The sequence below is a fragment of the Saimiri boliviensis genome, chromosome 5, assembly GCF_048565385.1.
Source record: "Saimiri boliviensis isolate mSaiBol1 chromosome 5, mSaiBol1.pri, whole genome shotgun sequence".
Taxonomy (NCBI): Eukaryota; Metazoa; Chordata; class Mammalia; order Primates; family Cebidae; genus Saimiri; species Saimiri boliviensis.
In genome coordinates, this window is record NC_133453.1 from 1,458,981 (window position 1) to 1,471,007 (window position 12,027).

Genomic DNA, 12,027 nt, shown 5'->3' on the forward strand with positions numbered 1-12,027 from the left:
TAAAATTCACCCATTTTAGGCCGGGCACAGTGGCTCAGGCCTGTAATCCCAGCACTTTGGGAGGCCGAGGCACGTGGATCACCTGAGGTATGGAGTTTGAGACCAGCCTGACCAACATGGAGAAACTCCGCTTTTTCTAAAAATACAAAAAAATAGCTGGGCGTGGTGGTGCATGCCTGTGATCCCAGCTATTTGGGAGGCTGAGGCAGGAGAATCGCTTGACCCTGGGAGGTGGAGGTTGTGGTGAGCCGAGATTGCGTCATCGCATTCCACCTGTGTAACAAGAGTGAAACTTGGTGTCAAAAATAATAATTCCCCATTTTAATATATAGTTCTGAAAGTTTTTGACAATTATAGGGTTATGTTACTGCAATCAGGGTATAAAAACAGTTCCATCGCCGCCAAAAGATTGCCATGGCCTTTGTAATAAATGTCTCCCTCAACAAACTGTGGCTGATCTGTCTTGGCCTGGAATTTTGCCCTTGTGAGAATACTGTATTAATGGTGTCAACAGAAAAAAACAAACTCTGTAAAATATTTTAAAGAGGTTTGTTAGGAGCCAATGTGAGTGGCTGTTACTGAAACACCAGGGGCTCACTCTCGGCCTTGCTGCTTGCTGCACAGAAGCCAATCACTGAGACAGTGAGTATTGCCAAGGAAGAAGGCTGTAACTGGAGATGCAGCTGAAGAGACCAGAACTCCATCTCAAATCCATCTCCCTGACAGAATAACTAGGGGATTATACAGCAAGGAAGAAATGTAACAATGTGTGAGAAAACAGCAACCTGGGAGGGGCGAGGAAGCCGTAGTGGTGAATGCAGGGCCTGGAGTCCTTCGCTGAATGCCATGGTCTGGTGAGTTTTAGTTCTTTGATACTTTTCAAGAGGAGTTACAGTTCTTTAGTACATTTGAGAGGACTGAAGGTCTTTCCTGAGGAAGGAACTCAGATAAAACAAATTTAAGTTTCAAGCTTTAAGACCAGAGGGATCAATTTTTATGTTTCTCTGGAAGCAACTCTCTGTAGGATTACTGGGCTGGTTTCAGTCCCCGCTTTTAATTTATCAGTTCCTCAATCATGGGGAATTGGGTTGTGGCTTTTTCTGGCTGCTCTATGCTGAGGAGGGGCATTGTGGGCAGCTCTACACCATGGGTGACCATGTGGCCACCCAGGAATCAAAGGTTAATCTAATATAGTTTTCTTCTAAAAGACGTTCTTTCTCTTTCCATTTCCCCACTGCACCAAAGACAAATCATAACAGGACAACCTACCTGCAAAATAAGCTTCAGTTTCATATACATGCCCTGATTACCCACACAAAGTGCAGCAAGAACCATGGTTCACGTAGCCTCTTCTAAACTGGCTTCACTGGAACCTCTCACAAGGCCATTTCAGTTGAAGCCTTCGGAAAATAACCAGTTCCTCCAACTATGTCCCATTATAAAATAAAACAGATTCTTATTAAACATATGCAAACAAACACATTGTCATTCATCAAGAATATTCAAGAATAGTTTAAAATTTCTGGAGAAATTAGGCAGAGAAAGAAATATGATTCAAATTTTGTTTACAAATGTAGACTCAGTATACTTAAAGTATATTTCAAGGCCATAAATAGCCCAAAAGAAAAAATTCTCCTGACTCTGATAGACAAAAGAAGAATCAGCTCTCTCTCTCTCTCTCTCTCTCTCTCTATATATATATATATATATATATATTTTTTTTTTTTTTTAAAAAAAAACAACCAACCAAACAAAAAACTCTTAAAAAGTATTACAGTCCCCCATTAGCTCAGTCCATGCAATGAACTCCTGCTCTACTTCATATTGGATTGGCAATCTTTATGAACACATCCGCCTTTCAGTTAGTGCAGTGAAAGTTTTCTCTCTCATACAGTGGCACGGTCTCCAAAGCTATCAGGAACCTGAATTCCATAGTCCTTTTAATGAACTCTCCCAAAGCAGCAAACCTGGGACTGTAGCTGATTATAAGTCACTTTTTTTTTTTTTTTAGAAGGATCAAAGCAAAACAACAATTGTGGATGACAGAATTCTTAAGACAGACATAGTCAAAGGCAGAGTTGACAAGGAAATTTGGTTATTTCTGTGTTTATAACAATTTAACATAATAATCATTAATTATTACTAACAACATATATTTAGACATATTAGAATTTTAAGAATGTCATAAATCCTGGAACACATATTAACCACATATCTCTATATAAATATAACCCAAAGAAAGTTAAATACCACTTTATAATTTACAATGCTTCCTGTGTAATTCTAACATAACAAATAAGCCTAATATTTCTCTCTTGGACTTCAGGAAGCCTAATATCCAAAAAACGTTAATTTAAGGTCAAAAATACTGAATTTAGAACTTTGAAATTTGCTATTGAAAAGCCTGTCAATATCAAAGGTTTCAGATACTTGACATCACAAAACAGGATCACAAGTTACTACAGTCATTCATTTAGCCAAAATTATGTTACAAAAACATTTTCTCTTTTATAGAAGACTCAGTTTCCTAAACATTAAGATGTAAACAAAAGACAGCATAACCTGTAATCCCAGCATTTTGGGAGGTCGAGGTGGGTGGATCACTTGAGGTCAGGGGTTCAAGACCAGCCTGGCCAACATGGTGAAACCTGTCTCTACTAAAAATACAAAAATTAGCTGGGCATAGTGGCAGACACCTGTAATTCAAGCTACTTGGGAGGCTCAGGCACAAGAATCACTTGAACCCGGGAAGCAGAGATTGCAGTGAGCCAAGATTATATCACTGCACTCCATCCTGGGTGACAGAATGAGATGCTGCCTCAAAAACCAAAAAAACAATTTGAGACTACCTTGGCCAACATGGTGAAACCCCATCTCTACTAAAAATACAAAAAATTAGCCAGGCATGGTAGTCGGTGCCTGTAATCCCAGCTACTTGGGAGGGTGAGGCAGGAGAATCACTTGAACCCAGGAGGTGGAGGTTGCAGTGAGCCGAAATCTTGCCACTGCACTCCAGCCTGGGCAACAGCAAAACTCCACCTCAAACAAACAAACAAGCAAACAAAACACGTGAGACTGACTAAATCCGTTGGCCTCTCTCCCCCTATTTTTTATTCTGTAGTTCTACTCAAAAGGTAAATAAAATCTCATCTCTTACATGAAAAATGCTTTTGAAAGAGAAAACCATATTTTACCTTTCTATGGTGTATTATTAATGTTAATTTTAATAAAACCTTATAAACAAATCTATCTAATTTTAATCAGTTTAATCATAAGGTAAGATTTCTGTTTACTTTTTATAATCTTTTACAATTTTCTATTAAAGACCAAATCAGTGCTCCAAGAAACCCATGTTATTCTGACACAGGGGCCCAGACACTGTCCTTGCATTAGTGTATTTTTGATACTGATGTTTAATGTGTAGAAAAACTCTGAACTAATATTATCCCTCAAAATTGGCCCTTAAAATCTCATGTACCCACCTATTCTGCAGTAGTCCCTGGGTCTAGAGGGACTGAACAGTTGTAATTTCTGGCCCTGTGTCTTACAAAAGCAGTTCGTTTTAATTGTCACCTTCTCCTGGATCTGAAGATGAGACTTCAACTTGTATCAATATTAAAGATTTAGCAGGGGTTGGTGCCTTCTTCAGACCCAGGAGTTAAAGCCCTATAACTTCACAGCATAATGATTACTCAGTAGGATGTTTATATTGCAGAAAATCCTATTATTCTCTCTAATATGTTACAAATTAAAACACTGTGATTTGGCATCTGAGTTACTGCCTGCAGTACTTTAAACCACTGTATTAACGAGTTGGGTTACTCACTGCATATATCTAGTTGCTAGCATTCTAGGAACAGAATTGTGACTGAAAACATCAAAAGTGTGGTAAGTCCTATGTCAGACTTACCAAAGTAAGAAAACTAACTTTGCTCTCCATCATTTAACCTATTTACTGTTTGCCCTGAGAATGCTCATCACTAATTCTAAAGTAACATCATATATATTGGGATTAGAGACAAATTCCATTTAGAAATTACTCTGGGAAGAGTTATTTTTGTATTGAAAATCAGAGTTGCTCCAGCCTCAGAGTGTGTTTATGTAAAATTAAATGAGTGTTGGCAGCAAGCTGCACTTGTTTTTCCTAAATGGGAAATGGGTTAAAAAGATGGTAAACACAAATATCAGTTTGGAAATTCAATATTAATTTCTTTTCCTTTAATCTCCTTTCACTTAAATATTATGGAACAAAATAGGGACAAAGTAAGAATAAGCACACCCATGTTAATATATAGTTCTGAAAATTTTGAGTAACTTCTTTTCAGCTATTTTAAAAGGGTATCATCACACATTTCCAAGATTGGTTTCTAGATTCAGTGCTGACAACTGATAAGGTAACTTTCACCACTAAAATCTTCAAACCAGTGCAACACTTGTGCATACTTTGCTTTTGAGTGCATACATGAAGGCCCATCAGTGATAAATGGCTTAGGATAAAAATCACTAGAAACTCACTTTTAAAAATTATCATTACTGAATCTAAGTGAATGTCACTTAGTTTTAATAATGCTAAACACAACTAAATTAGTTTGAGAGAAATCCCAATTAATATAATTTCTTTAAGGACAAGGTCAATCTTTCCTAAACATTAAAACTCTGTACATACAACACAATTTTTTTTCTTATTATCTAGAGATCTGAAACCATCTCAAATGGATTGAATTGAATTACCTTGGAAATAAGGTAATTGAATTACCATTTAAACATTTTCATTCTCAACTACTTTTTCAAATAACTAAATAAATATTGTACTATTTCTGTTCAGAACTTGTAAAAATAAGTCTTCTCTAGATCATTTGAGGTAAGCAAAACCAACCAGCCACAATTTAAATGGCTGATGTGCCCTTACCAATTTTTGCAGGCTTGGCAAAGGTAGCTTAGGAAATCTAGATAAATAGAACAAATGATGACTTGTTAGAAATACATAGTAAATAAAGTGACTGTTCACAGAACCGAATAAAAGCCTTCCATTAAAAAGTAAAAAGCATCAGTGGTTTTATATACATATATATATATATATATATATATATATATATATATATATATATATGTAAAACTCAAAGGAGAACAAACAGTGAATAATTGAAAATCAAAAGCAAAAACAAACAGGAAACCAATCCCAAATCTTTCTCTTACTCAGTTAACCTTAGATGCTAAAGTGTTACCCAGAGCCTAAAAGAACACAGAACATTTTATTCCTTGTACACAAATTAATGTCTTTAAGATCACCAACATCACTGTACATTTTGTGCAATTAAGAAATTCACTTCAGGCACATGACCAGTAAGCACCTTAGTGCAAGTACTACCTATGTGAAGAGCAAATACAGTGTGAAACAAAGCAGTGCAGGCATTTATATGAAATTTGGCTCCATGTTCAAACTGGTTTCATGTTTAACTCTATTAAAAAAGAATTGCCAAACTGCCAATATATTTAATGGCAGTATCTCTTAATTTACCTTCCTCAAGACTAAGACCTTTAACTTCGAGCTATGTTAATTAGCCAAACTTCTCCAATGTTCTATCAGGTTTTAAAGAATATGTTACTATCTAAACTTTTTCAACTTTTTATTTTCTCTGTATATTCACAAAGATAGACACACAAAGAAACAGGAGAAAACTGCATGTGCTTTACACAGACCATCTGTGACATACTTGGACTTTCTGTTTTGCTCTAAATTTTCTTTTATTTTTAAAGTAATCAATCATTTTAGGACAAAAATTTACCATACAAGATTTTTTTTTCTCATGAAAAATTTTTTTTTCTTTATAACCTTCCTTAACAAAAATATATCTTCATATCCATGACTTTTTTCACATCTCTCTCCCCTACTTACTGGTTCCTTTTACTTTGTTTCATAAATAAACCTTTGAATCTACAAATTGAATTAACCTTTAGATAACTTCTGAGTTGGACAAATTATGCTTTTTCTCACTAAGAGTACATCTTCTTTGATACATTTTATATACAGAATTCTATATTAACTATAATTTTTATTCTTAGTAACCTTACATTTTACTGAAACCCTAGGAAGCAAGAAATCCAAAACTATCAGATATTAGCATTTTATAGATGAGAACAGTTCCACAGTTTTTAGAAACATATTTCCCCATACTATAACCCTTTCTTAATTAGAAATGACTTAGATATCTATTGAACATCAAAAATAATTGTAAGATTTAAAATTACATAAAAGTTCACCTATAGCACTTATGTAATGTATATAAATACATTTTATTTTTAGCAGTTTATCTAGATTATTTGTTTATCATTTATTTCTGTGTTAACCATTTTATAACCTGTGAATATTAGGTATTCATCTAAATAAGAAGCTTAAAGTTAACTACATAGGTATTTTCACCAATAACTCGGAAGATTCAGCTGTTTTCATTGAACCAACAACAATAAATTAGTCTTATTTATAAAAAAATTCACAGAAAGATCATTTTGTTTTGGCTGGGTTTATGGTTTTATAACCTTCTGTGTGCCAAATCGTGATATCTCAAAAATATCTAGCAAAGACAAATATAAGACCCAGATAAAAATATATGCTGACAATTCTGGATTCCGAGTCCAGAGTGCTCACCATTATACCATGGAACCTCATAACTATGCGGACAATACTGACGACATTTCTATTTTTGTTTTACCTATAATTTCAAAGCCCATTTGTTTAGTAAAAATTTACTTAAGTCTTGTGAAAACTGCTTGGACTTGTTTACTTACTTAATGAAATTGGAAATTAAGTAAATAATTTACTTAATAAGTAATGAAATAATCTGCTTAATTTCAATTCATAAGTTCACCAAATTTATGAATTGAAAATTGCTTGGACTTATTCATTTATGAGTGCCCTTTTATTTATAAGCCAATTTGGTAGACGCAACATATAATAACTGTATATACATAAACAGATCTAGACATGTATTCACACACACACACACACACACACACACACCCCTTGGAACTCTAGCCATGAGATAGCAATACAAATTCACCAGTCTACAAACGTGTTTACATGGCTGAACTTTGTTAGCCTCAATAGGTAAACCAGTGAAGGCTGTGGACCAAAATTTTGGGTAAAGCAGTTTTTATGGTAGTATTATTTTTAAAGGCCAACCTCCCCAGACCCCAAAGAGCACTTGGGCCAAACAGCACCACAGAAGAACATCACCTGAAACCAACTAATACTTCCTAACCCTGCTTAAAACAGCAGCATAAAAACCACACAGAACACCATTTTGCTTTCCCATTCCACAGCAAACTCTGGATTCTGAAGAATATAATACAAAAAGTATTATAAATGAGTATCCATTTACTGAATTTAAATTTCCCATGACACATGCACACAAACAGTCACCAAACACAATCCAACCTCTGCAGCAACAAGTAAGCCCCAGGAGTGTCCTGGCCGAGACAGTTGGGGAGCTGCAGCCAAGGACATGGGGGCTCAGTCTCAAACCCTCATCTCCATGACTGAATAGAACCAGGGGTTTAGGTAGCAGGGAAGAAATGTAATGATGGGTGAGGAAACAGGAACTCAGGAGGGGTAAGGAAGCAATCATGGTGAATGAGGGCCCTGGAGTCTCACTGAATGCAGTGATTTGGTGAGTTTCAGTTCTCTGATACTTTTTAGGCCGAGCGCGGTGGCTCTCTCCTGTAATCCCAGCACTTTGGGAGGCCAAGGCGGGCAGATCATGAGGTCAGGAGATCGGGACCATCCAGGCCAACATGGTGAAACCCTGTCTTTACTAAAAATACAAAAAATTAGCCAGATGTGGTGGCATGCACCTGTAGTCCCAGCTACTTGGGAGGCTGAGGCAGGGGAATTACTTGAACCTGGGAGGTGGAGGTTGCAGTGAGAGCCGAGATCGCGTCACTGCACTCCAGCCTGATGACAGAGCAAGACTCTGTCTAAAAAAAAAAAAAAAAAAAAAAAGCCAGAAGGGTTAATTTCTGTGTTTATCCGAAACACTGTCTATGGGAATGCTGTGTCCATTTCATGGCCCTGGCTCAGGGAAGCACAGTCTCAAGGAGTCAGGTGTGCCTGAGGCAGTCAGATTAGTTTAGTTTTATGTGTTGAAGGGAAACAAGAGCTACAGCAAAGACTGATCAATACATGGAAAACACGCATTGGTTAGGTCCATAAAAGCAGGCTGTGTGGAAGAGGAGGCTTACAGGTTATGGGTGGACTCAGGGATTCTGTAATTTGCAGTTGGTTAAAGGCTCTGTCTAAAACTTGGAGTCAGCGCAAAGGAATGTTTTCAGTTGGGGATGCTACATAGCAACATTGACGGCCTGCGGGCGTGGCCTTGCTAGGCGTGGCCTTAGGTCTTGCTTATAATTTGCGATCTTATTTCCACAAAGAGCCTGTTTGGTCAGCCTTCTGGGCTCTGTTTTAATATTAGTGCTGGTCAGTTGTGTCTAAACTCAAAAAGGGAAGGGGCATGACAAGGTCTGTCTGACTTTCCTTCCTGTTCTGGCTAAGCACACAGTTTTTCAGGCTTTTCTGGGATCCCCTTGGCCAAGTGGGGGTCCATTCAGTATGTTCAGGGGCTTTAGGATCTTATTTTTAGTTTAGAATGCAGTCACACAATGTGTAGTCTTCTGAGTCTGAAGTCTGACACTTAGCCTCATGCATTTGAGATTCATCTGTTTGTTCCCGGAGTTTGTTCCTTTTTATTGCTTAATAAATTTTCATTGGTTGGAACTACCACAGTTTATTCCCCCTAATGAAGGGCATTTGGGTTGTTTACAGTATTTGGGATTTATGAATAATGCCATTGTTAAAAGAAAAACTTCAGCCTAATTAAATTTAAAGGAGTTTAATCGAGCACTTAGCAGCAGTTACAAGTGAGGTTTTAAAGGAAGAAGGAAGGAGACGCTCTTAAGTTGTTTACCAAGAACTGACATTGGTTCAGTACAGTAACAGGAGCCGGTGACTGGATACCCATTGTTTTTGTATCACAAATTCTAGGAACATGAAGACAGTAGGTGAGAGTCACATTATGGAACGTGTGATAACATTTTGGGTAACTTATCAGCGAATCTGGAAACTGTAGGTGAAGAAAGGAGAAACAAAATGCCTTGAAACAGTTACCCCGGGCGTGGCCGCAGGGTGGGGGGGCGTGACCGCAGGGTGGGGGAGGCGTGGCCGCAGGGTGGGGTGGGGGCGTGACCACAGGGTGGGGGGGCGTGGCCGCAGGGTGGGGTGGCGTGGCCGCAGGGTGGGGTGGGGGCGTGACCGCAGGGTGGGGTGGCGTGGCCGCAGGGTGGGGGGGCGTGGCCGCAGGGTGGGGGGCGTGGCCGCAGGGTGGGGGGGCGTGGCCGCAGGGTGGGGTGGGGGCGTGGCCGCAGGGTGGGGGGGCGTGACCGCAGGGTGGGGGGGGCGTGGCCGCAGGGGGGGCGTGACTGCAGGGTGGGTGTGGGGGCGTGGCCGCAGGGTCGGGGTGGGGGCGTGACCGCAGGGTGGGGGCGTGGCCGCAGGGTGGGGGCGTGGCCGCAGGGTCGGGGTGGGGCGTGGCCGCAGGGTCGGGGTGGGGGCGTGGCCTCAGAGTGGGGGGTGGGGACGTGGCCGCAGGGTCGGGTGGGGGCGTGGCCGCAGGGTCGGGGTGGGGGCGTGGACGCAGGGTCGGGGTCTGGGCGTGGCCGCAGGGACGGGGGAGTTGGAGCAGGGTCGCAGGGTCGGGGTTGGAGAGCGTGGCTGCAGAGTGAGACTGAGGGGCGTGGCTGCAGGGTCCGGTGGGGGCGTGGCTGCAGGGTCCGGTGGGGGCGTGGCCTCAGGGCCTCCCCCTCCCTCCCCTCCCCCTCCTCCCTCCCCCCCTCCCCCCTCCTCCCTCCCCCTCCCCCCTCCCCCCCTCCCCTCCCTCCTCCCCCCTCCCCCCTCCCCCTCCCCCCCCCTCCTCCCTCCCCCGTCCCTCCCTCCCCTCCCTCCCTCCTCCCCCCTTCCCCCTCCCTCCTCCCCCTCCTCCTTCCCCTCCTCCCCCCTCTCCCCCCTCCTCCTCCCTCCCCCTCTCTCCCCTCCCTCCCCCTCCCTCCCCCTACCCCCTCCTCCTTCCCCTCCTTCTCTCTCCCCTCCCCCTCCTCCCTCCCCCTCCCTTCCCCTCCCCCTCCTCCCTCCCCTCCCTCCGCCTCCCTCCCCCTCCCCCTCCTTCCTCCTCCCTCCCCCTCCCTTTCTCCTCCCTTCCCCTCCCCCTTCCTACCTCCCCCTCCCTCCCCCTCCCTCCCCCTCCCTCCCCCTCCCTCCCCCTCCCTCCTCCCCTCGGCCTCCTCTCCTGCCCTTCCCTCTTGCCTCCTCCTCTCCTTTCCTCTGTCTCTTCCTCCTCCTCCTGCCCCTTCTTGGGTCACAGCTGACCTGCCGCCTGCACCTCCTCCCCACGCACTGCTGCCCCAGCCTGTCGCGGTGTTTGGGCTGGGCTCCCTGAATCGAACCCACACCTGGTGTCTCTGACACGCTTTCAGCTTGAGCCCCCATCATGTCCTCACCTTCTCAGAGGCCGCCGAGACCTCCCTGCCCTGCTCCACGTTGTCCGTGGAGTGCCCCCTTCCTGCTCCTCGGGAGAGCTGGTGGGCCTCGCTCCCCGGAAAGCGCGGCCAAAGCCTGCAGAGATGCGCGCTGGGAGAATGGACGCGTTTCCCGGGAAACGTCTCCGCTCCGGGCGTTCTTTTGCCGGTGCGAAGCTGAGCCAGCACGCCGCTGCGCGGTGCCATCTCGCCTTGCCTGCTGTGCTTCCTTGGCAGGGGCTGTACAAGCGGACCAGCGGTTCGGGCCAGGCGTCGAGACCTACCCTGACGGCAGCCAGGATGTGGGGCTGTGGTTCCGGGAGCACCTCATCAAGCTGTGCACCCCGAGCCCCGGGGGCTTCTCCCTCCTCAGCTACCCTGAGTTCTCCAGCTTCCTCACCCACAGCGCTGCAAGGATCAGCCTCGCAGAAGAGGCGGAGACAGAGCGGGGACTGCAGGAGGGACAGGACCCCTTTTTCTATGAGTACAAGCGGCTGCTTCTCCACGACGACCTCACACTGCCTCCCGAGATGTGCGTCTACTCCACCGACAGTGAGCACCTGCCCATGACCAGCTCCTTCCGCCAAGAGCTGGACGCCCGCATCTTCCTCAATGACATCCCTCGTTCGTGGAGGACGGAGAACCCTGGTTCATAACCAACGAGACCCCTTTGTTGGTCAGAATCCAGAAGCAGACTTACAGGTTCAGGTGACCAGTCTCCACTGCTCTTACCCCAGAGCCCTGCACCGCGCCGACCACTCCCTAGGCAGGCGCCCGAGGCCCTCAGCCGCCTGCCACGGAGGCTGCTCGCTCCGGGTGACCTAAAGTCACCTCTCCCACGAAGTGACTGATGGGGGCGGTAATGAAGTGGGAGGGGAAGACCCTGCCAGCTGGCGCTGGGAGGAAGGTGGGCCCTGGACGTATGTGCAGGGGAATGGGGGTCCCAGGATCCCACCCACCCACGCTTGGGGATAGGAGTGATCACGAGGTGGCCTGGCGGATGTGCAGCCAGGGGAGTCCCGAGGACTCCGGGGTGGAACCCGGGGGGGATGTGGCCGGGGAGAAGCTCCTGGGTCCGTGGAGCTGAGGGTGAGTCCTGGCCCTGGGCTCCGGGCATTTCGCCCCGTGCAGGCCGGAGCTAATGCCCTGCCCCACCACTGCGTCGGTCCTTAGGTGCTCTGTGGGCCAAGGCTCCTGGCAGGGTTGACGTGGAGAGCAGGGTTTTTGTCATTACTGTGTGAGGTGGTGAGGGAGCTGCCTGAGAGCCGAGGGTGGTAACACAGGGCAGAGCGGTGTTGGGGCCAAGCCAGGCCTTTGATTTGTCCAAGGATGGTGTGAAAAGATTCTCTGCTCTGTTGGTCTTCAAAAAACCCTCTTACCCTACCCAGAGCCTCAAGAAAGTCAGCCACCATCCAAGGAGAAGTGTTGAATGCTTTTTTTTAAAAATAAAAAAAAAAAGAAGGT

General features: G+C 44.5%; 1 protein-coding gene across 1 annotated transcript in view; it reads left to right on the forward strand.

Moving 5' to 3' along the window:
• Positions 1 to 12,027, forward strand: part of ANKMY1 (ankyrin repeat and MYND domain containing 1) — a 59,728-nt gene that overhangs the window by 3,566 nt on the left and 44,135 nt on the right. The window contains 2 exon segments of the mRNA XM_074398750.1: positions 10,801 to 11,184; positions 11,187 to 11,271. Coding sequence (XP_074254851.1) covers positions 10,801 to 11,184; positions 11,187 to 11,271 — 469 coding nt within the window.